Below are 27,747 nucleotides of genomic sequence, written 5' to 3'. Positions count from 1 at the left end.
TTGGAGAATGAATTAATGTATTTGCAAATGATGATGGAAATCCTTTTTCTGTTTGTTTTGTTCTGTTTTTAAAGTTTTTAATGGATGCAGGAACAGCAACACTTTTGCACTTTGTACCTGGTGATGACAGCGTTGGAAGGGACACGGCTGTGGCCGTGCCCGCCCGGGGGAGACACGGAGAGCCCTGGGGGACACCCGGCTCCCTCGGGGCGGGGCGAGAGCAGGGCCAGGTGAAGGGAACACCTGGAGCTGGGATGTGCCCAGGCTGGAGCCCTGCTCCCGGGAATGCCGTGCTGGTGCCAGGCTCTGAGCTTGCTGCCAGCCTGGCCTGGGGGGCACACGGGGGCACTGGAGGGGTTGGGCCACCTGGGGCAGCTGAGCTGGAACCCCCTGGCAGGTGGAATCCTGGGAAATCCTTCCCTTTGGAGCAAAAGCTGGAGCTTGGCACACAGGGAGCCAAGCAGCTGCTTTGGGATGCATTCCCGAGGGTGGGAAGAAGCTCACATTCCCAGCAGAGGTGGCCTGGCCAGGCCCTGGCCACCCGGAAATGCTTTCCTTGTGCTGTGGGGTCAGTGCCCGTGGAGTGTCCTTACCTGGGCTGGGAGGGGAACGAGGTGTTCCCGCTGCGGGGCTGGGGCTGCTCCGCTGCGTCCGTGTCCGACGGCGCCGATCCCGCAGCCCCGGCTCAGCCCTGTGTGCCCAGGTCAGCTCTGCTCGGAGGGAAAAGGGGGTGGATCCCAGGAACTGGGATGCTGCGGGTTACTGGGATGCTGCTGGTTACTGGGGCTGTGGGCCACTCGTGTGCTGCCAGCAGGGCTGGGCTGTCCCCCAGCCCCAGTTACTCCGGAATCAGATGGCACAGGGCTCTCGTTCTGGAAGTTTTCACTCGCTCCGTGTAATTTAAAATTAATAATTTAAAGTGAATTGCACTGGGAGGGAAAAAAATCTCACTTTGTGCTTTGCTTTCCCCGCTTGGTGTTCAGGGATCAATCCCACTCCCAGGCAGGACTCTCAGACGGGATCAGTGGCTTTGAGGTCCTGACTGGAGACACATTCAAGTCTTAATTTTCCAAGGATTGGTGCTAGAGTTCTGCTGGACATCGGCTTCCCCTCGGGCATTCTTGGGACCCCAGACACGATTCCATGGAAGCTGAAGGATCCCTGTGCTGGTGCAGCCAGGTTGGATCCGGGGGATGCTGGGTGCTCTTCCAGCTGTTCCCTCTGCTTGCCCCGGGAGCAGCTGTGCCCAGATCCGTTTGGGATCGGGAGAGGAGGGGAATGTCCTCGGCAGGCACAGCTGGGATCCCTTCCCATCGGAGCAGTGCTCTGGGTGGGGTGGGGCCACAGCGGGGTCCCCTCCCGTGGCCCGAGGGACAGGACAGGGCCACCACCCCCGGAATGCCGAGCTCTGGGAGCAGTGGTTCCACCTGGACAGGGATGGGGCAGCAATAACCCCGGGGGGTCTCCCAGAGGATCCGTGCCTTCCGCTGCAATTCCAGCCTGGCGTTCCTCAGCTTAGGCTTCGAGTCTCTGAGTGTCAGCGAGAGCTTTAATAATAGTGACTGTATTAATAATAATGATTAGAATAATAATATCCTTGGGCATATCCAATCCGAACACAGCCCGTTACTGGGACTCCTTACGGGTTCATTTATTGCTTTGTGCTCAGACACATCACTGGGGCTTGGCCACACCTGTGGAGATGCACAAATTCCGTGGCTTTGTGCCCGTGGATGATCCCTCCACAGTCAGGACTGAGGCTCTCAGTTCATGCCACCTCTCCACTCCCCTGGGATTGCTCTTCCCACAGCCAGGGGCTGATCCAGAACCAATTCCTGCTGCTTGGGCTGCCGGGGTTTGCAGCTCCCAACAGATCAGAGCCAGTTCCTTACCTGGCTCCAGTGGTTTTGTGGGGAAGCCAGGAAGAGAAAACCCTTCTAAGGCAGAGTTTCCCATCCCTCCGGAGGCACGGTGGGTGGGTGGGGGTTGGAGTGTCCCACATGGGGTTTTTCCTCTCCCAGGAAGAGCTTCCCGGGGCTGGAGCAGGATCTTTGGCTTCTGAGAATGGAATTCCTTGTCCCCCATCCCTTCATCCCCTGGCCTTGCCCAGCTCCGTGTCCGAGCGATGAAGGCTCTCCCCACATCCTGCTCCATGCTTCCCTCCTGCCTCGTGTGCAGTGCTTGGAACCTTCCATATCCACAGGGTGTCCGTGGTGCTGGGATTGCCCCTGGGGCTGCTGAGCGTGCGGATGGACACAGACCTGTGTAATTCCACGGATATTTATCCGCACACACTTGGATCTTGTGACAAAGCCAGGAAGGAGACTCTGGGAGCACAAGGGGCTGCAGTTTTCTCTCTGCACAGCTCCAGGATAGAGACCAAAACCAGCAAGGCCAAGTTACTGGGGAATGATTCTGGAATGTTCCATTCAGGGCTCTGCCTGCCTGGGCATCGATCTGGGGATCCGGGGATCCCGCTGGATCCGGGGATCCCGCTGTGCCAGCTGCCCCACACTGGGATGGGAGAGAGGGAGGGGAGGGACCCTTGTGCACAGTTAAACCTCATCCGTGTGGCCAGTCCCGGGTAATTTGTGGATCGTGGCACATCTCTCTGGCATATCTTCCATCCCCATGGGGAATGGAAACATCACGCGGTGTTGGGAGCGTCCCCATCCATTGTCCCCATCCATTGTCACATCGGGTGACCCTTCCCGGTGTCCCAAGTCCTGTGGTGACACCTGGGTGCAGAGTGGAGGGAGGGGAGCACAGCTGGAGGGCTCAGAATCCCAAATCCCAGTGTGTGGAGCTGTGATCCGATGGCGGCTAGAGCCGGAGTGGCTGGGATTGAACATTCCTGGGGCTCAGGAGAGGCTGGGAGGGGAGTTTGGGCCCCCTCAATGCAGGGGGATCCAGAGGTGTGTCCTGCAATCCCTGCATGTGCCATGGCTGAGATCCCCTTCAAGCTGCATCCGCCACCCCGAAGGGCAGCCAGCAAGGAACATTCCCGCAGCAATTCCAGTCAAAAACTTCCCTGAAGCAGAATTCCTGCTTCCCTTGGGGCATAGCAGTCAGGCAGGCAAAATCCTGGCTGCTTTTTGGGATCCTGCACCCTCAGCAAAGCCTGAGGGAAGCTTTCTGAGCATCCCAAGGCTTTGCTGCCCTTGGGATGGAATCCCAAGGTTTCATCCCAAGGGTTCATCAAGAACATCTCTTTGGAGAGCTGCAGGCGGGCAGGGAATGGAAACCTGGGGGGCGCAGATTGGGAAGAAAGGAAAAAAATTACCAAAACAATGGCAAAGAGCCAAGTGCTGCCCTCAGTGTCTGCTCCAGAGGGCTCGGGCATCCTCGTTCCCACATTCCCCAGTGAAAGGTTTGGAGCAAAGGTGCAGGGACATTCCCAAAGAACATATCTCAAGGAAGTATTTAAATTACCTTCTTCTTCTGCACTGGCACCCCAGGCTCATTTTCCCCAGGGAGCTGTAATTAAAATCCTGATTCATCAGTGGCAAACCTTGGAGCCCATCCCTGTGCCGGGGGAGCACATCCCTGTGCCAGGCACTCGGGGTTTGCTCCGCGCTGAGGCTCCATCGTGCTCCAGCCTGGGCTTGGTCCCTGCAGCCACCAAGCGCCTTCCTGTCCCTCCTGCCCTGCCCTGCCCTGCTGGGGCCTTTTTTCTGGGATGGAGCCTTTCCCGGGCCAGGAGCCTTTCCCAGGACTGTCGGGTGGCGCCCCTCGGCACCGAACCATCTCCTGGAGGAATTTTGCCACCATTTATTCATCCCTTGGGGTCTGAGCCTTCCCCTTCCCCTGAGCTGACCCCACATCCCAGTGGCCCAGGTAACTCTGCTGGGAGGCAGAGCCCCGTTCCTGCCCGGCCATCCCAAAGGGGTGGGAGAGGCTCCCACTGCCCTGGGTGCTCCCAGGGCAGCCTCAGCCCCTTCCTCGCTCTTTGCCCAGCCCGCCTTTAAATCCAGCATCGCAGCCGCTTCTCCCTGCAGGGAACCCCAATTCCAGCATCTCCTCCCGGCCCTGGGAGAGCTCTGGGAAGGCAGCGGGAGGGTGAGGGAGCTCCACGGTGTGGGAATGTGGCTGTGGGCATGGAGAGGTCTCAGCTGTGGCCATCCCAGACCAGTACAAACCAGTCAGACTGGAGAGTTCTCCTCTGCTGGGGCCACCACAGGCCTTGAACGCCCAACCCCTCGGGGACCCCCATCCTGAGGGGACCCTGCTGCTCGCAGCGGCCGGGCTGGGAGTGGATTGATCGGGAAAACCAGTGTGGTGCTTAGTGAAGGGCTCGGGCTGTGTCCGGGGCGTGTCCGGGGCGTGTCCGAGGTGTGTCCGGGATGTGTCCCGGGTGTGTCCAGGGTGTGTCCAAGGTGTATCCAGGGTGTGTCCGGGCTGTGTCCGGGCTGGGTCCGAGGTGTGTCTGAGGTGTGTCCGGGGTGTGTTGGAGGTGTGTCCGTGCTGTGTCCGGGGTGTGTCGGGGATGTGTCCGAGGTGTGTCCAGAATGTGTCCAGAGTGTATCAGAGGTGTGTCCGAGGTGTGTCTGAGGTGTGTCCCGGGTGTATCCGAGGTGTGTCCGGGGCGTGTCTGGGGTGTATCCGGGATGTGTGCGAGGTGTATCTGGGGTGTGTCCAGGGTGTGTCCGAGGTGTGTACGAGGTGTGTCCAGGGTGTGTAAGGGATGTGTGTGAGGTGTGTCCAGATGTGTCCGAGGTGTGTCCAGGGTGCGTCCAGGGTGTGTCCGGGATGTGTCCCAGGTATATCCAGGATGTGTCGGAGGTGTGTCCGGGTGTGTCCAAGGTGTGTCCAAGGTGTATCCAGGGTGTGTCCGGGCTGTGTCCAGGCTGGGTCCGAGGTGTGTCTGAGGTGTGTTCAGGCTGTGTCCGAGGCATGTTTGGGCTGTGTCCGAGGCGTGTCCGGGATGTGTCCAGGGTGTGTCCAAGGTGTGTCCAGGATGTGTCAGAGGTGTGTCAGAGGTGTGTCCCGGGTGTGTCCGGGGCGTGTCTGGGGTGTATCCGGGATGTGTGCGAGGTGTATCTGGGGTGTGTCTGGGGTGTGTCCGAGGTGTGTCCAGGGTGTGTAAGGGATGTGTGTGAGGTGTGTCCAGATGTGTCCAAGGTGTGTCCGGGGTGTGTCCGGGGTGTGTCCGGGATGTGTCCGGGATGTGTCCCAGGTATATCCGGGATGTGTTGGAGGTGTGTCCGGGTGTGTCCAGGGTGTGTAAGGGATGTGTGCGAGGTGTGTCCGAGGTGTGTCCGAGGTGTATCCAGGATGTGTCCAAGGTGTGTCCGGGGTGTGTCTGGGATGTGTCTGAGGTATATCCATGTGTTGGGGGTGTGTCGGGGGTGTGTCCGGGGTGTGTCGGGGGTGTGTCAGAGGTGTGTCCGAGGTATATCCAGGATGTCCAAGGTGTGTCCGGGGTGTGTCCGGGGTGTGTCGGGGGTGTGTCCGGGGTGTGTCGGGGGTGTGTCCGGGTGTGTCGGGGGTGTGTCCGGGATGTTTCCGACGTGTATCCAGGATGTGTCGAGGTGTGTCCGGGGTGTGTCCGGGGTGTGTCGGGGGTGTGTTGGGGGTGTGTCAGAGGTGTGTCCGAGGTATATCCAGGATGTCCAAGGTGTGTCCGGGGTGTGTCCAAGGTGTGTCCGGGGTGTGTCGGGGGTGTGTCAGAGGTGTGTCCGAGGTATATCCAGGATGTCCAAGGTGTGTCCGGGGTGTGTCGGGGGTGTGTCCGGGATGTTTCCGACGTGTATCCAGGATGTGTCGAGGTGTGTCCGGGGTGTGTCCGGGGTGTGTCGGGGGTGTGTTGGGGGTGTGTCCGGGGCGTGTCCGGGCTGTTTCCAGGCTGTACAGGCTGTGCCCATCTTTCAGTGTCCTGTCCCTCGAGAACTGGCTGTGAACTGGTTTAACTGGGCCTCACTGGGCTCCGTGCTGCCCCCAGAGAATTCCCTGTCTCCTCATCCCGCCTGCCTCCGCACACGTTGGCATTGGCAGCGCTTCCTGCCATTTCCCGTTCCTGCTGTCCTGGCTCCGTCCGGTGCTCTCCTCCCCATCCCGCCCTGCTCCTTCCCCTGCTGCCGGGGAGGCAGGAATGTGCCCCCCTGGAATCCCGGCTGTGTCCAGGACGGAGCCACCGGGGCAGGGCAGGGCTGGAGGCTCCCTGGGAGCTCCCGAAGCTCAGCCCTTGGAATTGTGTGTGCTGGTGTGGGTGCAGCCAGGTGTCCCCATGGAAAACCGGGGTGCCGGCGTTTGGCTGTGACTGTTCTCCCTTGGATTTGGTGTCAGGATTTTCCCCTTTGCTCTGCCGAGATTGGATTTGGGACTGTGGCGTTCCCAGTCCAGAATCGGCTCTGGAATTTGGCAGCGTTAATTAATCACCTGTGTTAATTAATGACATGTGGCAGTGGCAGGAGTGGAATGATGCCCTTGGAGTGTTGGATCAGCTCCAGCAATGTCAGTGAAAGTCTGAGATCCTTTGGAAAATGGGTTGGATCAGTTCCCGTTGGTTTCGTCCTGGATAACGTTTCCGACTTTATCAGGAATGCTGTTGGGTTTGGGCTGGGATTGTGGTGTTTGATCCTGGTTTTTTCCCTCCGTGGTGGGACGTTCCGGCAAACCCAAGGAGTTTTCCAGGCATATTTAGGGCTCAACGTTGGGACAAACAAACGGAAAAGGAACAATTTGGCTCCTTCCTGGTGACGTCGCTCCTCTGAACCTCTCTTACCTCATCCAGCAAGGGCTCCCGCCTGGATTTGTACAGAATTCCCGGTATTCCCTGGTGGTCCTCACCTCTCCCAGCAGAGAGTGGGATATTCCCATGGGAAGTGTATTTTTGTATTTGGTGCTGACGGGAAGAGAGGGATTTTCCTCTCTCCCGGAATTCGGGGCTTTTCTAGAGGGCAGAGCCTTCCCTTCTATTTTTGATTCCCTCAAATTCCTTGGACAGATGGAAACGAGGAGAAAATCTTTTCTCCTGTAATTTTGATGCTCAGAGGTAGTTTTGCAGAACTTTGTAGGAATTCTGGGAATGCCGTAGGGATTCCCCTGCTGGGTTTGGTGTCTGTGGCAGCGAGGGCGCTGCCGGAGGCTCCCCTTGGCCGGATCTCATGGATCCAGATGTGGAATGGAATTGCCCACAGGCACAGCAAATATCCTTGGAGACCTTCTCTCCATGGAAATGCTTCTCCCACTCTCCGCTTTCCCAGAGTGCTGCTGGAGAACCTTGGAGTGCTGGGATTGGGGCGGGGAAGTTCGGCTGCTCCGCCCCAGAGCCCGGAGCTGGGCCTGGAGTTCCCTTCTTCCGTGGTCCTCGCGTGCCTTCCGTGTCCTCCTGTGAATTCCTGGCTCCTTGGAGTCATCCCTTGCAGTTCCCTGCTCCTCACGTCTGTTCCATGGCCCTTGCAGTTTGTCCTTGCAGCTGTTCCCTGGCCCTGCTGTGCTTTCCCTGCTCCCTGCAGCCGTTCCCTGCTCCTCACCTCCCTGCTTCCCACACCTGGCAGTGACTGCACGGACACTTGAGCTCTTGCTCTGCTCCTCTCTCTCATCCCAGGAATGTTCAAACTCCAATCTGCGGCTGACTGGCCACAGCAGAATCTGGAAAAGTGGCTTTGTGTGGAAAATCCCTTCCCTTCCCTTCCCTTCCCTTCCCTTCCCTTCCCTTCCCTTCCCTTCCCTTCCCTTCCCTTCCCTTCCCTTCCCTTCCCTTCCCTTCCCTTCCCTTCCCTTCCCTTCCCTTCCCTTCCCTTCCCTTCCCTTCCCTTCCCTTCCCTTCCCTTCCCTTCCCTTCCCTTCCCTTCCCTTCCCTTCCCTTCCCTTCCCTTCCCTTCCCTTCCCTTCCCTTCCCTTCCCTTCCCTTCCCTTCCCTTCCCTTCCCTTCCCTTCCCTTCCCTTCCCTTCCCTTCCCTTCCCTTCCCTTCCCTTCCCTTCCCTTCCCTTCCCTTCCCTTCCCTTCCCTTCCCTTCCCTTCCCTTCCCTTCCCTTCCCTTCCCTTCCCTTCCCTTCATCCCGTTAATTTGCAGTTCATTCCCATGGATTGCATCACATCCCTGCAATTCCCATCCCTCCCTCCCCTGGCTCCAGACCTGCTGCAGCTTTCCCAAAAAAGGTTTTTCTCCCTCAGACCCTTCCAGCTCCGAGGCCGCTCGGATCCGGGAGCTGTTCCAGGGCGCTGAGCACAGTGGCAGCTCCAGAGCAATCCCAGTGCCTTGGATTTAGTCTGGAAGGAGCCCTCTCTTCCCATTCCAGCTTGGATCCTGGTCCATCCCAGACCGCAGGAAACAGGGAAGGAGAATGTCCTGTGCCCGAGCCCGTGGATAACAATCATTCCCAATCCCGCTGTTCCGAGTGCCTTAAATCCATCCCAATCCCAACAAGGGATTTCTGTTCCCTGTGCTCTTCCCCCTACACCTCCCAGCTCCTTATCCCAGTTAGCCCATCCCAGTATCCCAGTTCATCCATCCCTGTATCCCAGTTAGCCCATCCCAGTATCCCAGTTCATCCATCCCTGTATCCCAGTTATCCCATCCCAGTATCCCAGTTCATCCATCCCTGTACCCCATTTATCCCATCCCCGGTGTCCCCCGGCTGCAGTTCCCACTCCAGCGGGATTTGCTCCCTGGGAGCTTCCCCAGGGACCCCCGAGGATCCCCAGGGACCCCCAGGGTCCCTTCCCTGGACTTCCCTGGATTCGGGATGTGAGGATGATGGTTGGGAACGGGGCCCTGTTAGAATTCCACAGAACAGAAGGAGAACGTCCTTTGGGAATCCTCAGCTCCGGGGTTCCCTCTGGGGCCGTGTGGGGCTGTATCCCAGTTGTGGATCCTTTCCCAAGGGATAACGTGGGGCAGGAGCGGGAATTCTGCGTCCATTTCCTGTCTGCTCCAGACTGATCCCAGACTCCGGCCTGAGCACCGGAGCTGTCCCCAAGTGGGATGGAAACTGGGCTTAAAACTGCCAGAAATAAGGATTATTCCCGATTTTCTGATGGAATGGAATTAATGTTTAATTCCAAATATTTTATTATTTAATGGAATTTAACTGAAAACTTCCCGGGCCTGTAAATATTTCCCCCTTGTGGAAGATGAACATTCCCCCGCTGGATCTGGGGGCTTTGGGAATGGAAAGGGATTTTCCTGCCAAGCAGTCCCAGAGAAATCCCTGATGAGCTTTTCCCTCTTAAAATTGTCCCTCCCTTCGCTGGCAGCCATGGCAGAAAACCGGGAATGTTCCAAGCTCCCACTGCTGGGATCCAAACTTCCACCGGACCTTGGCCCAGAGGGAGTGGCGGGAGTCAGGAATTCCCTGCGGTGGGTTGGGATTTCCCTGGTTTGGATTCACCCTTTCCCTGTTCCGAACCATCCCATCCCTGGCTGGGATCCCAGGAGGCACCGCGGGGCCGGAGCCGGGCGGGTGCTGCCGGAGCAGCCGGACTTCCCGCATGGATTTATGGCCAATGCAGGAACAGGACCTGACCCCCACCCCCCGTAGCCGTTCCCAGTTTCCAGGGGAGCCGGAACCTTTCCCGTGGGTTCCCCGTTTGGCTGAGGCCGGGACTCGAGGGTTGGACCGTGACAAGGAGAGACCTTGGGATTAAAATCCTTGGGATTTCAGGGAAGGAGGTGGTTGGTTTCCGCCCCAGCATTGGGGACAGGCAGGAGCATTCCAGAGGTGATGGATCCATGGAATGAGGGCTGCGGGGACACTGGGACAGGCGGGAGCATCCCGGGGGTGGCAGCAGGAGCTGCTCCGAGCGTGTCCCTGGCTCCTCCTTCCCTCCCTGCGCTCCCATTCCCAGCGTTTGCTGTAAATAGGGAATATTTATATAAATTTATTGCAGAGATTTCTAAACTCACCCGAATCCTGTTTTTCCCAGAGCTTTTGGCTTTGCTGGGAACTCCTGGAGCAGGAGATTTGCACCTTCCCAGTGGGCTCCGGCGTCGGTACAAATCAATCCAATCCCAATCCCAATCCCAGGTACTGGGCAGGGCTGGGAATTCCGGGAGTCCCAGGGCTGGGAACAGAGCGACTCCTTGCCTTTATTTTATGCCGGTTCCATTTCTCCAGGCGGGAGAGGCCGTTCCAGGCTGGAGCCGGCCTGGGCTGTCCCTGGCGCTCTCGGAAGAGGTTCTGGACTTTCCCTTTCCTTGTTCCTTTGCCTTCCATGTCCGACCCGGCTGCGGTGGCAGTTGAGAGGAATTTGGGTGGAAATGTTGAGTTTTCCAGACATTTTCCTTGATGTGACGTTTTCCAAACCTTTCCTTTACCCCGCCCCGAGCCTCGGGATCCGCGTGGCCGTGGGGGTGATCCCTGCCGGCACATCCCGATCCCCGGTGCTTCCCAGTGGTTTTCCTGCACGGTCAATTTGCTCCGGCAAATCCCTCCCTCCGTAGCTCCGCTTCCCGCCCAGCCTCTCCCGTCCATCTGCCCTCGGAATATCCCATGTTTGCTGTTGAGTTGGAGCCTCTGGAGTCGCTTTTCCAGGGCTTTTCCGTCCCTTCCAGGGGCTGGTTGGGAACATTCGGCTCTGACTGTTAGCACAATCCATGGATTCACCCCCTGGAAACCCCGGCGCCGCCTCCGGCCAAAGGACCCCGAATTCCAGTTTGATCTAAAATGATCCAGGCCAGGCTGTTTGTCGGGAATAATTCCGGATCTCCGGGAGAGCCGGAGCCTCTGGGACCACAGCGGTGCCCGGAGCCAGCAGGGCCATCCCAGCGTGTCCTGAGGGAGCGGATTCCGTCCGGGATGTGTGGCCATCCCGGTGGGATATGTGTCCATCCCAGGGGCTCCGTGCCCATCCCAGGCCGTGCCTGGCTCCTGGCCTTGGCTCATTTTGGGAAAAGGCCTTGGGAATGGCACCTCTGCCGTCCCCACGTCCCAGCTGAGGCAGAGCTGATTCCAGGCTGTGGGATGGGAGCGGAGCCTTCCCTGAGCACCGGAGATCCCATAAATCCAACAGCTCGAGGGGGGGATGGGAGTTCATGGATTCGGGAATGTTGCAGTGGGGGTCGCCAGCCCGAGCCCGGATTTTCAGCGTCGCTCCGCTCCTCCTGTTCCCGCTCTTCCAAAATCCCGCCGCGGTGTCCCGAGCTGGGTCTCCCTGAACATCTGCGCTGGCACGGGGGGCATCCCGGCAGTTCCCGAGGGATGGGGGTGCCCCGGCAGGAGCAGCGAGCGGGGGGGACTCGATGCCTTCATCCACAACCACCGGCCCCGCAAAGCAATAAAACCACGGAGGGGCCGCGGGGAGATGCCGGGATCCGCTCCCGGCCCGGCGCGGGGCCCGGGGCGGGCAGAGGGCGGTGCCGGGGGAGCCTTCTCACGATGCCAACTGCCCTTAAACGTGGGATCCGGGTCTTTGTAAGCAATGTCTGTGTATTATGTGTAAATATGAGGGACAAATTTGAAATTACTGCCTTTTCCCTGTTTATTTTTCTGAGTAATTCCAGATGTACTTTAGTCTCTCTACTGTCAAAACTTTTATATTGTAAATCTGATGCTGGTGGCTTTTTTGGTTATTTTGGTTTTTGTTTTTTGGTTTGTTTTTTTTTTTTTTTGTAAAAAAGCGACCAAAAAAGTAAAAAAAAAAAAAAAAAAGAAAAGAAGAAAAAGGAAAAAAAGTCTGCATCTCTCTATGTTGTCAGTTTTAGGCTGTAAATTCCAACTATCAATAAAAGCTCAAAATTCACGTGCCGGTGCTGGGTTCCTCCGTCCTGCAGGACACGCCGAGGGTCCCGAGGGGGCTTCGGGACGGGCGGGGCCGGGACCGGGAGCGGGGCTGAGCCGGGAGCCCCCGGTGCCCGCGGGCGGAGCCGGCCCGGGCTCAGCCCCGGAGCTGCCGCAGGGTCCCCGTCACCCCCGGGCGGGGCCTTCCCCGCTGGCATCGGGACGGGAGCGTTTGGGGTCCCCGTCCCTTCCGCCCGAACCATTCCAGGGTTCCCGGTGCCTGCCCGGTGCTGGGAGCGCCGAGCGCACGGCGGGGCCGGGGCAGGAGGGAGGGCCCGGGCCCAAAGCTGCCCCTGCCCTCAGCCCCGGCGAGCGAGCGCGGGGCGGTGACCGCACGGCTCTGCCAGGGCTGCTCCCGGCGCAGCGCCAGCACCGGGATCCCCCGGAAAACCGCAGCCCCGGGAGGCGGCTCCGCTGCTCGAGGCCACCGCAGAGCCCGGGGAGGCCACCGGGGAGCGGCCCAGGGCAGCCCAGCCCTGCCCCCCGGGGCCGCGGCTGCCCCTCCTTCCCTCCTTGCCCAGCAGCAGCAGCGTCCCTGAGGATGGAGACCGGAGGATGTTGGCGCAAAATTTGGCACAATCCGCCAGGGCTGGGATTTCCTCACAACGCAGCTGCCACAACCCAACACCCGGGACCCAAGGCCCTGATGGATCATGGAATCCCTGAGGCTGGAAAAGCCCTCCCAGTCCAAACTCGGTGCCCGATGCCCCACCTTGGCCCCAGCCCAGAGCCCTCAGTGCCACCTCCAGGAATTCCTCAGACACCTGCAGGGATGGGCACTCCAAAGCTCCCTGGGCAGCCCCTGCCAGGGCCTGAGCACCCTTTCCATGGGGAAATTCCTGCTGATGCCCACCCTGCCCCTCCCCTGGCCCAGCCTGAGGCCGTTCCCCCTCTCCTGTCCCTGTTCCCTCCCTGGCTCTCCCCCCTGTCAGGTTGAAACAGTGACAGCTGGAGCAGGAGCAGGTGAGACAGAGCGGATCCAGTGCAGGACAAAGGTCCCTGTGCCAGGATCCCCCCAGGAGCTCTGCCCCGTGACACAGGGACACCGAGTCCCCGAGGACAGGAGCTGGGCCTGTCCCATGGTGTGTCCCGAGTCTGCCGCGTTTTCCCGGTGCTCGGCGAGGCAAAAGGAGCGTCTCTCATATTAATTTTTTTATTAAATTCCGTTAGTTTTCTCTTTATAGAATAACCTTTTCCTCTAGGCACAAATACAATACAAGGACTCTGCATGTTTGACACAATGTACAGAAACTTCAATAATCTACAACTGCTCGGGTAAGTTACAAAACCTCCGTGTTACACCTGCACAGCCAGTCTGGTACAGAGAACGGGGACTGTACAAAGAGCTCTGCACGGAAATAAAATGCTGGACTTTAAAAACAAGACGGGTGGGGGGACTGGCGGAGCTGGGGGGGGTCAGTCCTGGGGTGCTGGGGGGTCCCGGGCAGCAGCGGGGCCGCAGTGACCCCACGGTGCCTGTCTGGGGTCCCCCCACGCCGAACCCCCCAGTTCACACCAGGGCGGGGGGGCGGGGGGGCTGCAGGAGCCGATTCTGTACCGAGAGCCCCCCTGGCACTGAGGGGCAGCAGCAGCGGGGGGGGACAGTGGGGCTGGGACAGGGACAGGGACAGGAGCTGCTCCCCTGGATCCCCTGGGCCGGGCACGGGCAGAGCACAAAGGCGCACGGGGGGGGATTGGGGAGGGAGGAGAGCCCTGAGGAGGGGAAGGGCAGCGGGGGGGTGGGGGGTGACCTGTGCAAAGAGACCGTGCAGAGACCGGGTGGCACCTGCAGGGCCGCTGTCCCAGCCCTGTCCCAGCCCCGTGTGGCTGTGGCCGGAGGGGACCCTCATCCCGGGGCTGGTCTGGTCCCCACCCCCGGGAGGGGACAGAGGGGCACCCAGGAGGCTGCAGCGTTTGGCACCTCCCGCAGGGAATGTGCCCCCGCGACAGCCAGCCTGGAGGTAGAGACTGTCCCAGCCAGGACAGGGACCCCAGCAGGACAGGGACCCCCGGCCACAGCGCGAGGAGCCTCCTGCCCGCTGGGAGCAGAGTGGCCACGGCCACATCCCCTCTGGGCACACGGAGCTAGCGCCCGCAGCATCCCAGCATTCCCAGTATTCCCAGCATTCCCGTTCCTGTGCACAGCCGGCAGCGGCTCCAGGCTGGGACGCGGGATGGTCCCGGTGCTCCGCTGGCAGCTCTGCCATCCCCGGAGCTGCGGGTCCCGGAGCCCAGGACTCGCTCCCGGAGCGGGAGGGGCGGGGCAGGTTCCGGGGGCTCTGGCAGACATGCAAGGGGGGCAGGACGAGGAGCAGGACGAGGGGGCAGCTCTGCCTCCCCGGGCAGTGTGGGGTGGGGTGTGGGGCACAGGACCCCCGCCCAGGGAGGTGGGGCGGGGCTGCGGCACACGGAGGACACGGGGTCACGACACGGCTCTGACGGGGCCGGGGGCGGGCCGGGGCCCCCGCCCGCTTCAACGCGAGGAATCCCTCCCTGTGCCACCCTGCCCCGGGACACGGCCCCGTCCCGCCCGGGCGGGCGGGCAGGAGGAAGGGCCTTTCCTCCTCTCCCTCAGTCCCGGCTCGGCCTCGAGCCCGGCGCTGCCTCTGCTCCCGCTCGGGCCCGGCAGCGGTGCCTGGAATCGCGGCTCCGCTGAGCCGGGCTCACGCGTCCGACAGGCAGCTCTGGATGCGGTCGATCCATTGCTGGGCCAGCTGCACGTCCTGGGCGCAGAAATTGTAAACTCGTTTTGTCGTCTTCAGCTGTGGGCAGAGACGGGAGGGGCTGAGAGCTGCGGCCAGAGCCCGGAGTGACCGGGAGCTGCCCAGCGCCAGCCCCTCGGGGACACTCACGTCGAAGAAAGCTTTCTCGTCCACCGTCTTGGGGGCCCCCATGGTGGGGGTGCCCGGGGTGATGGACTCCACCTCGGCCAGGTCGATGACCCCCTTGCATTCCGTGTCCATCCGGCTGTCGTAGTACCGCAGCTGCGGGAGAGAGGGCTGCGCTCAGGACAGGGCACGGCAGGGACGGAGGGCACGGACGGAGGGCATGGAGGGCCAGCACAGAGCCCGGGGCCCAGCCGGTACCTGATGTTTGGTTTTATCCAGCACAAACCACCGAGGCTTCCAGGGTTTCATGAAAGCGCCTTTCTTGTACAGAGACCCCTCGTAGGACCTGCGGGGCAGGAAGGGGCCGGGAACAGCGGGGTCAGGGATGGGAACCCAGCGGGATCCACATCCTGCCCCTCGGGGAAGGATCCCCCTCCCGCCGCCGGCATTCCCAGCCCATTCCCAGCCCCGCCTGCCTGTTCTCGCTCTCGGACATCTGGAACTGGCTGTAGAGGGTGGAGGTGCTGCGGCGGGCACCCGGCTTCCCGCTGGACGGGGTGGAGGTGCTGCTGGTGTCGCTGTCCAGGCTGAGGTTGAGCGTGGAGCCCACCCCGCTCTCCTGCAGGTACACGCCCAGCGAGCGCCGGTGGTGCGACAGCCCCGACGACATCAGCAGGGAGCTGGGGGTCTGGGGACAGGGACAGGGTGAGGAGGGACCGAGGTCCTGGGGACCCCCATCTGGGGCTGAGCAGAACCAGCACCAGCACAAAAACCAGCAGCGAACCAGCCCCCAGAAGCAGCACCAAAACCAGCACCAGCCTGCCACACCCTGTCACACATCAGCCCCATCACAGCCTGTCCACACCCTGTCACAGCCCCTGGCACACACAGTCACACCCTGTGACAGCGCCTGTCACCTCCTGTCACCTACCCTGCTGCCCTCCTGCCGCCCCTCCGTGCGCTGGGACGCTTTCACCTTGTCCCACGTGTCCTTCCAGCGCTCCGGGACCTGCCCCAGCTCCATCTCCAGGTTGTGCAGCTCCTGCGGGAGGGATTCTGGCATCAGCCCAGAGGGGACAGAACCCCTGGGGCCGCTGTCCCTGTCCTGGGGCCCTGCCAGGTGCCATCCCCGGGGACACCAATCCCCACCTCGAGCAGTTTGGAGATGGCGTCGGGCTCCACGCGGCTGCGGTTGTCGTAGCAGGGCCAGATGATGCGGCGCTTGCTCTGCGGGGCCGCGGTGTCCTGGCGATCCGGCTCCTCCACCGGCTCCGGCTGCCCCTGCACCAGCTCCCAGTCGTACGAGGGCCCCTCAGACAGCGTCTCCTCCGTGTAATAATCCCACACCTTCAGGTTGGAGATGTTGCTGTATGGCCTCAGCACCTGTGGGAGGGGCGGGGGCAGCTCAGGAAGGGTGGTGGGGCCAGGTTGGACATTCCCAGCCGGGCCAAAGGGACAATGTGTCCACACAGAGTGTTGGGAGTGTCCGGCCTGGAGAGGAGAAGCTGCTCCAGGGAGAGCTCCGAGCTCCTTGCAGGGCCTAAAGGGGCTCCAGGAGAGCTGCAGAGGGACTGGGGCCAAGGCCTGGAGGGCCAGGAGGCAGGGAATGGCTTCCCAGTGCCAGAGGGCAGGGCTGGATGGGAAATTGGGAATTGGGAATTGCTGGCTGGGAGGGTGGGCAGGCCCTGGCCCAGGGTGCCCAGAGCAGCTGGGGCTGCCCCTGGATCCCTGGCAGTGGCCAAGGCCAGGCTGGACATTGGGGCTGGAGCAGCCTGGCACAGTGGGAGGTGTCCCTGCCATGGCAGGGCTGGCACTGGAGGGGCTCGGAGGTCCCTTCCCGGTGGCAAATCCCAGCTCCAGCCGCTCCTGCAGGGAGGATTCCGGGGTGCTCCCAGCCCCTCCGGGTGCCCCCAGCTCTCACCTCGCCATCCTCAGGGGCGTACAGGTAGTTGAAGAAGATGGGAGCTTTCTTGTTGAGGCGGTCGATGTAGTCCCAGATGGATTTGGAGACCTGCTGGCCCTTCCGCTCGCCCTTCTCCTCGTACAGGAGCCCTGGGGGACAGAGGGGACACCGGGTGTGACCGGGGGCACAGGGCCGGTGCCACCCCCGCCCCGCACGCTGCCCTCACCCAGCTCGATGCGCTCATAGTCGGAGTCCAGCAGGAATGTCCGGAAGCGGTTGGAAATGTAGTGGTAGCTGAGGAACTTCAGGTAGTACTGGCTGAACTCGAACTCCATGGGGAACTGCAGGTGGATCTGCGGGGACAGCCACGGAGAGCCCCGGATCACCCCGGGATCCACGGCCACGGAGAGCCCCGGATCACCCCGGGATCCATAGCCATGGGCTGGGCTGGGATCCAGACCCCCCAGCTGCCCCAGGAGCGCTCCCGGGGTTTTGGGGTCCTGGGGGTGACCTGGGTGTCCTGGTGGGTGCTTGGGGGTCCCACTGGGCACTCTGGGGTCCTGCTGGGCACTCAGGGACTCGGTGGGCACTCGGGGGTCCCCTGTCCCAGGTGCCAGGGCTCACCTGGTGCACACAGTCCAGGAACTGGAGGAAGATGGGGGCGAAGCCGCTGCTCTGCCCCGCCAGGGTCTGGGCGCCGCGGTGGCTGAAGCGGTGGCCGAAGGACAGCCACTCCTTCTCCACCAGCAGCCGGAAGCCCTCCAGCGTCCGGTAGTAGGGGTCAGACAGGAGCTGCACCAGTGACACCACCTGCGGGGACAGGGGGCTTGAGGGGCTGCGGGGAATGGCCACGGGGCCACCCCAGCCGCCGCCGGGCTCTCACCTGGGTGGTGATGTCCCAGCCGTCCTCCAGACTGACCAGCACGGACGAGCCCGTGTCCAGCAGCTCCACCACCAGCACCGAGATCTGCAGGATCTTGTGGATCTGCCAAGAGCAGCACCAGGAGTGAGGAGGGCGCAGGAACTCCTGGGCGGGTGCTGGGGCCGTGTCCCCTTCTCTGGAGTGAGGCCACGCTCGGGGTCACAGGGGCCACCACCCTGCACTGGGACACGGCAGCAGGGACAGGGGGCCCCCACCCCCTCCAGAGTGGGACCCCTCCCACGGCTCCACACTGGGACCAGTCGCCCCAGGCTGCTGCCCCAGCTCCTCCTGGCCACGCTGGCTCTGCCCTGTCCCAGCCCCTCCGGAGCATCCCGCGGGTCCTGCCCGACATCCCCGGCCAGAAGCTCCGTCCAGCACCACGGAGCTGAGCCCTGCACTGTCCCACCCTCGTCCCCCACACCCACCCGAGTGTCCCCAGCGCTGCTCTGCACAGGGCACTGGAGCCCGGCCGGGAGCTCAGGGCCCGCCCCGGGCTGGGGTCACTGAGTCAGCAGCAGCGCTGGCTGATGGGCCGGAGAGCCCCGAGGTGGCAAAGAGCAGGTGATGATCCCTGGGACGAGCAGGAGATGATCCCCGAGACCACCACCCGGCCACTCTCCTGGTGGAAAAACTCGGCTATTTGAGATACCTTTCTCCCACAGCTCCTCGCGAATTGTGCCCTCAGCCCCCGACGCTGTTGGAAGGAAACTCCCTCTCCCAGCAGCCCGCGGCCGCGCACCTGAGCCGCTGCCCGCTCCGCCCTTCCCTGCGCGCACTGGCTCCCCTGCCTGCTCCCGCCTTTGTTCGGCCCCGTGCCCTCACAGCGCTGGCTCTGTGACCCTACGCAAAGCGCGTTTCGAGCGTGCTGCCTCCTCTTCGCCCCTGGTCCCCCTGCGCAGGAGGAAATAAACCTCCACCGTGGGATTTGCCATGCCGAGGGCCCTCCTCGGCTCCTTGTCTCGGTGACATGGAGCTGTCTGGCCTGAGACAGTGTGCGTGTGTGTCACCGGTGCTCAACCAGCAGAAAGGAGAAGCGAGCCAGTGGCCATACAGCCGCACCCGAGGGGTCTCTTGCCCGAGACGTTTTTGGGGAAAACAGCAGCGAACTCTCTGTCGCCCCAACGCCCGCACTCTGTCACCCCAGGACAGGGCAGGGCCGGGTCCGGCTGCGGGGAGGACTGACCTGGGACAGCCACTCCGACTCCTCCAGGGAGCGCAGGTAGGCCACGCTGGGGTCGCTGGAGGGGCAGCCGGGCACGCAGGCCTTCATCAGCTTCTTGAAGCTGGCCTTGACCTGGCGCACGTCGAACACCTCGATGGGCACCACCTCCCAGTGCTGCAGCGGGTCCGGCTTCACGCCCTGCGGAGGGACAGCATGGCCTGGGCTGTCCTGGGCTGGCCTGGGGTGCCCTGAGCCACTGCCATCCTCGGGATCAGGGAGTTCTTTGGATTGGAAAAGCCCTCGGAGACCATGGAGCACAACCGCTCCCAGCACTGCCAAGGCCACCACTGCCCCTGTCCCCAAGTGCCACATCCGCAGGGGTTTTAAATCCCTGCAGGGATGGGCACTCCAAACCTCCCTGGGCAGCCCCTGCCGAGGCCTGAGCACCCTTTCCATGGGGAAATTCCTGCTGATGCCCACCCTGAGCCTGCCCTGGCCCAGCCTGAGGCCGTTCCCTCTCTCCTGTCCCTGTTCCCTGCCAGCAGAGCCCGATCCCCCCGGCTGCCCCCTCCTGTCAGGGACTTGTGCAGAGCCACAAGGTCCCCCCGGAGCCTCCTTTGCTCCAGGCTGAGCCCCTTTCCAGCTCCCTCAGCCGCTCCTGGGGCTCCAGACCCTCCCCAGCTCCGTTCCCTGTCCGTGCTGGCCGTGCCGGGCGTGTCACCTTCAGCTGGGACTTGTCCCCGATGATGTAGAGCGAGGCGCGGTGCTGCCGCAGGAAGGAGGGCTCGGCGGGGGTCCCGTTGTGCTGTGTCCCCAGCAGGTCCTTCCCTGCCAGCCGGGACCCGATCTCCACGTTCAGGGCGTAGCTGCTCATGCGGCCGCTGGCCCGGATGCTGCCCCACTTCCCTGCGGGATCGGGGCGGGCTCAGGACGGGGCCGGGGCTCGGGGGCTGCGCTGGCCCCACGTCCCCAGCCGGGGGGACACGTCAGGGGGCACATGCCAGGGAGGTGCTGGGCACCAGGTTTGCTTTGGCTCCTTCTCCCTCTGGGTGCTGCAGGAATTCCTGCCCGCTGGATTCCGGCCCCGGCGGCTCCGTGTCCGTCACTGTCACACCGCGACCGGCGTCACCAGGCGCTGCCACCCGCACCGCGGCCCTGCCCGCCGTGCCACAGCCCCGCCACCACTGCACCCCCGCCCGGCACCCGCAGAGCCCCAGGAGCCCAAAGCAAACCTGGCGGAGGCTGCCCGGTACTCACCGTGCCCGTGGCACACCTGGAGCAGCACTGGGGCTCGGGGGGGTTACTGGGGTTACTGGGATTAGTGGTGTGGGGGCAGTGAGTGGGGGGTCAGTGGTCAGTCACACCCGGCCGGCTCGGGCGCGTCCGTACCTCGGGGCGTCTCGCGGCCCTTCGGCGACGCGCACTTGGGGGAGGACAGGGTGATGACCCTGGCTCTGTGACCCAGCCCTGGGGGCACAGGACGAAAGTGACCTCAGCAAGGGACAGGGACGGAGCCATGGACAGGGAATGGGATGGAGGCGATGGCGCCGGAGGCTGCGGCAGGGCCCTCCCTCCCTCCCTGCGGCCGCGGCTCCAAGGAGCACCTGCTCTTCCCAGGGAATCAGCTGCTCTTCCCAGGGATCATCACCTGCTCTTCCCAGGGATCATCACCTGCTCTTCCTAGGGATCATCACCTGCTCTTCCCAGGGATCATCAGCTGCTCTTCCCAGGAATCAGCTGCTCTTCCTAGGGATCATCACCTGCTCTTCCCAGGGAATCAGCTGCTCTTCCCAGGGATCATCACCTGCTCTTCCCAGGGATCATCACCTGCTCTTCCCAGGGATCACCTGCTCTTCCCAGGGATCATTACCTGCTCTTCCCAGGGATCATCACCTGCTCTTCCCAGGGAATCAGCTGCTCTTCCCAGGGATCATCACCTGCTCTTCCCAGGGATCATCACCTGCTCTTCCCAGGGATCAGCTGCTCTTCCCAGGAATCAGCTGCTCTTCCCTAGGGATCATCACCTGCTCTTCCCAGGGATCATCACCTGCTCTTCCCAGGGAATCAGCTGCTCTTCCCAGGAATCATCACCTGCTCTTCCCAGGGAATCAGCTGCTCTTCCCAGGGATCATCACCTGCTCTTCCCAGGAATCAGCTGCTCTTCCTAGGGATCATCACCTGCTCTTCCCAGGGATCATCACCTGCTCTTCCCAGGGAATCAGCTGCTCTTCCTAGGGATCATCACCTGCTCTTCCCAGGGAATCAGCTGCTCTTCCCAGGGATCACCTGCTCTTCCCAGGGATCATCACCTGCTCCCCCCAGGGAAGCATCTACTCTACGAGAGCTGCCCAGGGCCGGGGGTCTCAGCGAGGCCCCCAGGCAGTGCCCCCGCCCCGTCCTCACCTCCGCGGCTCAAAGTCCCAGGCCCTTCGTCCTTCCCTCCCATCACCTGCTTCATGAGCGATCCCAGCTTAGGCTGCTGCCTCTTGTCGGAGAAATCTGCAGCACCAAGAGAACGTCAGCTCCCGAGGCCCCCCAGAGCCGGGGCAGGGGCCGGGAGGAAGCGGCAGCAAGCGGGACCCCAGGACGCGGAGCCAGCGCGGGAAGCACCGTCCAGCTGGAGCCACGGAAAACCTGGGGCAGGCCTGGGGGAGGGGGCTCAGCCCCCAGCCCACGGTGGGGTCACCCTGTGCCAGCCCCAGAGCCGGGCTGAGCCCCCTGCTCCATCCACACTCCAGCCATGCCCCCCAAACTGGGGAGAGGCCTCGGAGCGGCTGTCGGAAATTCTCCCCCTTCAGGATCAGGGAGCCCCCCTGGGCTCCCCAGAGCCCCCAGCCCCGGATGTGTCCACAGTGATGATGGGTGGGATGAGGGGACAGGATGGATGGCACCGGGACAGGATGGATGGCACTGGGACAGGAGGGATGGCACCGGGACAGGAGGGATGACACCGGGACAGGAGGGATGGCACCGGGACAGGACGGATGGCACCGGGACAGGATGGATGGCACTGGGACAGGACGGATGGCACCGGGACAGGACGGATGGCACCGGGACAGGATGGATGGCACCAGGACAGGACGCATGGCACTGGAGTGTGGCAGGGGGTGATGGAGCTCTGCCCTGCAGGGAAGGGCCAGCTGGGAAGGGCCAGTTGGGAAAGGGCCAGCTGGGCACAGACTTACCGGGGGTCTCCAGACTGACCCTGGCACCGTGCATGGGGAACACGCGGTGCCGAGATCCTGGTGGGAAGGGTCTGTCCCCACCAGCCCCAGGAGAGCGCCTGGATCCCAGCACAGGCTGGGGGTCCCAGTGCTCCCAGCTCCAGGGACACTGGGCTTCCCAAAACCCCCGGGGCTCCCTGTGCTCCGGGGACACCCGATCTCCCAAAACCCATCCCCACCCGCAGCCAGCAGGAGCCGGGAGCTCTGGAGAGGCTACGCTGCCTCCTGGGATGTGGGAGCCCGGGGAGCGGCTCCCCCGGCACGCACAGCAGGACCCGGGGCTGGCAGGAGCCCCCCTGTGCCCCCTCCCCTGTGCCCCCTCACCTGCACTGCTCATGTGAGCCGAGGTGAAGCCGCTGAGGGTGTTGCGCCCGCCGGCGTCCGAGTAGTGGGGCATGGAATTGATGATGGCCTGCAGGTACTTCTCCTGCTCCAGACTCGTGGAGTCCGCCTGCGACGGGCCTGCGGGGACACCCCAGTGTCACCTGGATACCCCCAGGTGTCACCACCCAGAGCTGGAGACCCCAAAGTGTCACTGTCTGGATCCTGGAGACCCCCAAGTATCACTGCCCCAAGCCAGGGAGACCCCTGAGCGTCACCACCTGCAACTGAGGGACCCCCGAGTGCCACCACCCGGAGCCAGGGGACACCTCAGTGTCACCACCCAGAGCCAGAGACCCCAAAGTATCGCCACCCCAAGCCACGGAGATCCCCAAGAGTCACCACCCTGAGCCAGGAGACCCCCCCAAGTGTCCCTGCCCGGAGCCAGGGGCGATTCCTGGCCCCAGCTCCGTGTCCTGGATGGGGCCGGACGGTCACCTGGGGTTGGGGCATTCTGGGACTTGAAGAGGCCGACGACGCCCTTGCCGTGGAGGCCCCCGGAGCGCAGCAGCACGGCCTTGGTGCGGGAGTTCCGCCAGCACACCACCGGGAAGCGGCTCTGCCGGTAGCAGCGCGAGATGCGCTGGATGGTGTTGTCCTGGATGCTCTGCGGCACGATCAGCAGCCCGGGGTAGCTGCGGGCACAAACCCCCGCGAGTGACGCTGGCCCTGAGCCAGCCTTCGGCAGCTCTTTCATTAATTCAGCAGCGCCCACTTGGAGGCAGCGCTAATTAAGCCTCTCCACACGCCTGATCGTTCCTCGGATCGTTAAATCAAAACTCTTGAGATGGGTAAAACCAACCCTGACAAGCTGCACTGGACAAAGCCCGAGGGAGTGAAAGGCTCGACAGCTGGGAGTTGGAATTCATGGTCCTCCAAGGACATGCTGGAGTGACCAGGGCTCATGACCCTCCAAGGACACAGAGTGACCAGGGCTCATGGCCCTCCAAGGACACAGAGTGACCAGGGCTCATGGCCCTCCAAGGACACGGAGTGACCAGGACTCATGGCCCTCCAAGGACAGGGAGTGACCAGGGCTCATGGCCCTCCAAGGAGACACTGGGGTAAATGAGGGTAAAGAAAACACAAGGACATTTCAGCCTCAGCACTGGGAACTCCCCATGTGGGAAAAACATGATAAAAACACTGGAAAATTCAGGCTCATCATGAGAAGCGAGCAATCAATAATCAATAGATGGGGCAGAATAGTGATTAATGGAGAGGACTGGGCAGCTTAGAACCAGTGAACATTGGCCAAAAATGCATCAGTAAGTGAAAAAGCTGTGGAGCGCTGGAGGCCGGAATTCTGCTGGCCAAGGACAAAGTGATGCCGGACTCGCCGACACCGCTGGAGGCTTTTATTGATCCCGGTGGTTTCGGGGTGTCCCGGCGGCGCTGGGATCCGCTGGGATCCGCTGGGATCCATCGGGGTCCGTGCCCTGGGGCGGCTCACCTGCGGCAGATGGCGTACATGCGGTTGACGGTGGAGATGCGGAAGGGCTCGTTCTTGGAGCGGGTCAGGCTGCTGCTCAGCGTCCCCAGCCCCAGGCGCTGGTAGTCCCGGCAGCAGGCGCGCTCCACCACGTGCGTCATCGTCATCTTCTCCGACGGCCTCATGGTGCTGCTGGGCGTCAGCGTGCTCCTGTCCAGCTCCTCGGACACTGCGGGGACAACGCGGGGCTGGGGACACCTGGGCGCGTGCACGGTGTCCCGGAGCAGCCGAGGAGACGGATGGGATGGAGGAAGGGCCCCGAACCCGCTGCTGTCGCCTGTCAGGGAGCCCTGGGGGATTTCCCAGCTGGCCCAAGACCTCCCTCCGTGCTGGGGTCTCTGCCCGGCCACCACCAGCAGCCCAGGGCTGCGCACTGCCGGGAACCGGGAGATGCTCCCGCCCTGCTCCCACTGCAGGGACACCGGGACGGCTCTCGAGTGGCCGCTGCTCCCTGGCCTTCCCGGGGCGTTCCCAACCTGAGATCTCGTCCTCGTTGTCCTCAGGGAAGTGCTGGCTGCCCCGCTGCTCCCAGGCGGGGGGCGTGTACTTCTTGCGGGTCACGTACTGCCGGCCGATCGTCCTCTTGGCGTTCTTCACCAGGTTCTTGGACAGCGTCCTGGGGGCACGGGGACAACGCTGTCAGCCACGGAGCCAGAGCCAGGGGCACACCCGCCCCAGGAGGTCGCTGGCACACGGGAGGGGACGGATGTGTCGCCTGCCAGCGCCTTGGCCCTGCGGGAGCCCCAGCACCTGCCATTCCCAAGGGATTTGGGGTGTCAGGGGAGGAGGGATGAGGCAGCCAGGGGGAGCAGCCTCCAGATCCAAGGGGACCCAGCCTCCTCCGCATCGGAGCTGCTACAGGCAGAGATCCCGCCCATCGCAGGGGAGGAGGGCTCCAAACCACAGCAGGGGACAGGGACCCATGGCAGGGACCAGGGGATCAGCCACAGGGACCAGGGGATCCATGGCAGGGCCGGTGCCAGCCCAGGCAGGGCTCAGGGCTGCAGTTGGTGCTGCAGGACCATGTCCCCGAGTCACCCAGCACTGCAGCACTGCATCCCTAAGTCACCCAGCACTGCAGGACTGTGTCCCTGAGTCACCCAGCACTGCAGGGCCATGTCCCCAGGTCACCCAGCACTGCAGGACAATGTCCCCACATCACCCAGTGCTGCAGCACGGAGACACCCTGTGCAAGAACAGTGTCCTCAAGTCACCCAGTGCAGGAATAATGTGTCCCCAGGTCACCCAGCACTGCAGCACCGTGTCCCTGAGCCACCCAGAGCAGGAGCACCGTGTCCCCAGGTCACCCAGCACTGCAGCACCGTGTCCCTGAGTCACCCAGGCCACTGGAACCTCTCCTGTGGGACACCTCCTTGGCCAGGGGATGCCAGTGCAGCAAACTCCCACTTCCCAGTGTGACCCGTTCTTCCCAGTGTGACCGTGTGGGGCTGGGGACACTGCAGGGCAAGGGACACCTGCAGCTCTTTGGTCTGCACAAGTCCCTGACAGGAGGGGGCAGCCGGGGGGGGTTGGGCTCTGCTGGCAGGGAACAGGGACAGGAGAGAGGGAACGGCCTCAGGCTGGGCCAGGGGAGGGGCAGGGTGGGTGTTGGGGAATTCCCTCCTGGAAAGGGCTGCCCAGCCCTGGCACAGGGGGGAGTGCCCATCCCTGCAGGGATTTAACACCCTGTGGATGTGGCACCTGGGGACAGGGGCAGTGCTGGGAAGGCTGGGACTCGTTGGCTCACGGGGCTTTTCCAGCCCAAAGGATTCTCTGACCTCCAGCGATGGAAACCCTGCACAGGACGGGTCTGAGCCAGGAGGGCTCAGTCCCTGTGTCCTGGTGGCTCTGCCGGAGCAGGGACAGGAGGGGGGTCCCAGAGGATGAGGTGCAGCCAGGTGTGATCCCTCTCATGGCGCAGGTACCTGAGCGAGGGGTTCTTCTCCTTGGCCTTGGGCTGCATGGCCTGCTTGGGGGACTGGCCCACGGTGAAGGCGAAGGTGCCGCGCACGTGCTGGGGGTAGCGCAGCTTGTGCAGGTGCTTCCGGAAGATCTCGGCGCTGTCCGAGGCCACCTCCTCATCAAAGGCGATCTTCAGCAGCTGGTGGGGCACGGCCAAGGGGTCACAGCGGGGTCAGGGCAGGGGATGGCCCTTCCCATGGATCAGGGCAGAGCTTGGATCCATCCCGGAGCACCATGGGCACAGCCCTTCCCATGGATCAGGGCAGAGCTTGGATCTGGCCAGGAGCCCCATGAGCAGAGCCTGGCCTGGGAGGCTGCCCTGCCTCTCCCTGCATCCCCATTCCCTTTCCCCTGTCCCCTTTCCCCTGTCCCCATTCCCTTTCCTCCTGGAGTCTCCACTCCTGCTCCTGGGTGTCCCCATGCCCGGCAGGTTTGGGAGCTCTCTCCCAGCATGGGGTCCCACCTGGAATGTGCAGGAGCGCAGCTGCAATCCCTCCTGGATGAACTGATCCGCCTGGGCCTGGATGCTGATCTTCTTCTCTTTGGTCAGCGAGGCGATGGGGAAGGACCGGATCACCACCTGCTCCCCCACTGGACACGGGACAGCAACGGGTCAGTTCCATGCCCGCCCCGGCCCCAGGCAGGGCCAGGCCAGGCCACCCCCGGTGTCTTGTCCCACCATGGAAGAGTTCATGGGACACAGCGGCCAGAAACAACCAACCCCTGCTCCCCAGGGATCACTGACCAGCCCCCTGCTCCTCAGGGATCACTGACCAGCCCCCTGCTCCCCAGGGATCACTGACCAGCCCCCTGCTCCTCAGGGATCACTGACCAGCCCTCTCCTCCCCAGGGATCACTGACCCTCCTCCCCAGGAATCACTGACCAGCCCCCTGCTCCCCAGGGATCACTGACCCTCCTCCCCAGGAATCACTGACAAGCCCCCTGATCCCCTGGGATCACTGACCAGCTCCCTCCTCCCCAGGGATCACTGACCAGCCCCCCTGATCCCCTGGGATCACTGACCCTCCTCCCCAGGGATCACTGACCAGCCCCCTGCTCCCCAGGGATCACTGACCCTGCTCCCCAGGGATCACTGACCAGCCCTCTCCTCCCCAGGGATCACTGACCCTGCTCCCCAGGGATCACTGACCAGCCCCCTGCTCCTCAGGGATCACTGACCCTGCTCCCCAGGGATCACTGACCAGCTCCCTGTTCCCCAGGGATCCCCAATGCCCCCCTGCTCCCCCCTCTTTCTGAGGCCACAGCCCCTCACCCAGGGGGTCGGTGGGGGTCCCCTTGAAGATGATCCTGTAGGTGGTGAGGAACACGGCCCCCTCTGCGGGGAGCAGGGGGGGCCCCCCGACGCTGCCCCCGGCCGCCTCCTCGCGCCCGTCCGGCATCAGGTACACGCGGAGCCCCTCCATCACACACTCCTCCCCCAGCAGCAGGTTGGGCCGCAGCAGCTTTGGCTGGGGGGACAACGGGGGGCTCAGGCCCGTGGGAAGGGTCTCCCAGCCCCCAGGGCTCCCAGCCCAGCCCAGCAGCGCGCACTCCCTACCTTCTGGATGGGAGGGAGCCTCTTGCTCTCCCTGTGCACGGCGTCCAGGGTCTCGATGTGCATCTGCACGATGTCTGTGGGATGGGGGTGAGTCCTGCCCTGCCCAAATCCCACCTGCCCCTGCCCAAATCCCATCCTGCCCTGCCTGAATCCCACCCTGCCCAAATCCTGCCCTGCCCTGCCCAAATCTCACCCTGCCTTTCCCAAATCCCACCCTGTCCCACCCAAACCCCACCCTGCCCTCTCCCGCTGCTCCTGCAGGACCCCCGTGCCCATCCCTGTGTCCTCACCCGGGATCATGACGTGCAGCCCCTTGAGGTGCTCGTTGGTGACGCCGCTCTCGGTGCACACCTTGTCCACGAAGCGGTTGATGAACCTCACCACAGAGTTGGCCACGTCCGAGCTCTCGGCGTCCTCGAAGCCGCTCTCGGTGTCGTAGCTCTCGGCCACGCTGCCCGCGATGCTTCCCCAGGGAAACAGGGAAGGGTCAGCCCAGGACAGCCCAGCCCAGCTGCGGCCACGGCCAGGAACAGCCCCGGCCAGGGGCCACTCCCAGCATGGAGCCGGGAGAGCTCCCACTCCTGATAGAA

General features: G+C 63.0%; 1 protein-coding gene across 3 annotated transcripts in view; it reads right to left on the bottom strand.

Moving 5' to 3' along the window:
• Window positions 1-12,869: 12,869 nt before the first annotated feature.
• The window catches only part of SBF1 (SET binding factor 1), a 62,243-nt gene continuing 47,365 nt past the window's right edge, over window positions 12,870-27,747 (bottom strand). Inside the window, exons 20-42 of one of the 3 annotated variants that reach the window (XM_082280161.1) lie at window positions 27,448-27,620; window positions 27,158-27,231; window positions 26,873-27,068; window positions 26,062-26,189; window positions 25,562-25,737; window positions 24,113-24,252; window positions 23,598-23,805; window positions 22,583-22,779; window positions 22,088-22,225; window positions 20,943-21,038; window positions 19,929-20,006; window positions 19,261-19,445; window positions 18,561-18,737; window positions 17,339-17,440; window positions 17,080-17,265; window positions 16,682-16,808; window positions 16,474-16,604; window positions 15,702-15,935; window positions 15,484-15,594; window positions 15,029-15,240; window positions 14,811-14,898; window positions 14,577-14,708; window positions 12,870-14,486 (exon numbers count right to left, since the gene is read on the bottom strand). In XM_082280161.1, the coding sequence (XP_082136287.1) occupies window positions 14,388-14,486; window positions 14,577-14,708; window positions 14,811-14,898; window positions 15,029-15,240; window positions 15,484-15,594; window positions 15,702-15,935; window positions 16,474-16,604; window positions 16,682-16,808; window positions 17,080-17,265; window positions 17,339-17,440; window positions 18,561-18,737; window positions 19,261-19,445; window positions 19,929-20,006; window positions 20,943-21,038; window positions 22,088-22,225; window positions 22,583-22,779; window positions 23,598-23,805; window positions 24,113-24,252; window positions 25,562-25,737; window positions 26,062-26,189; window positions 26,873-27,068; window positions 27,158-27,231; window positions 27,448-27,620 (3,388 nt within the window). In that variant the 3' untranslated portion in view covers window positions 12,870-14,387. The remainder of the gene's footprint in view (window positions 14,487-14,576; window positions 14,709-14,810; window positions 14,899-15,028; window positions 15,241-15,483; window positions 15,595-15,701; window positions 15,936-16,473; window positions 16,605-16,681; window positions 16,809-17,079; window positions 17,266-17,338; window positions 17,441-18,560; window positions 18,738-19,260; window positions 19,446-19,928; window positions 20,007-20,942; window positions 21,039-22,087; window positions 22,226-22,582; window positions 22,780-23,597; window positions 23,806-24,112; window positions 24,253-25,561; window positions 25,738-26,061; window positions 26,190-26,872; window positions 27,069-27,157; window positions 27,232-27,447; window positions 27,621-27,747) is intronic. The other 2 variants (XM_082280162.1, XM_082280163.1) reach the window with 2 other exon arrangements.

Source organism: Coloeus monedula (genome assembly GCF_965178545.1).
Source record: "Coloeus monedula genome assembly, chromosome: 4".
NCBI classification, from domain to species: domain Eukaryota; kingdom Metazoa; phylum Chordata; class Aves; order Passeriformes; family Corvidae; genus Coloeus; species Coloeus monedula.
The sequence above is the reverse complement of the archived record's forward strand: the minus strand, read 5'-3'. Positions and strand labels throughout refer to the sequence as shown.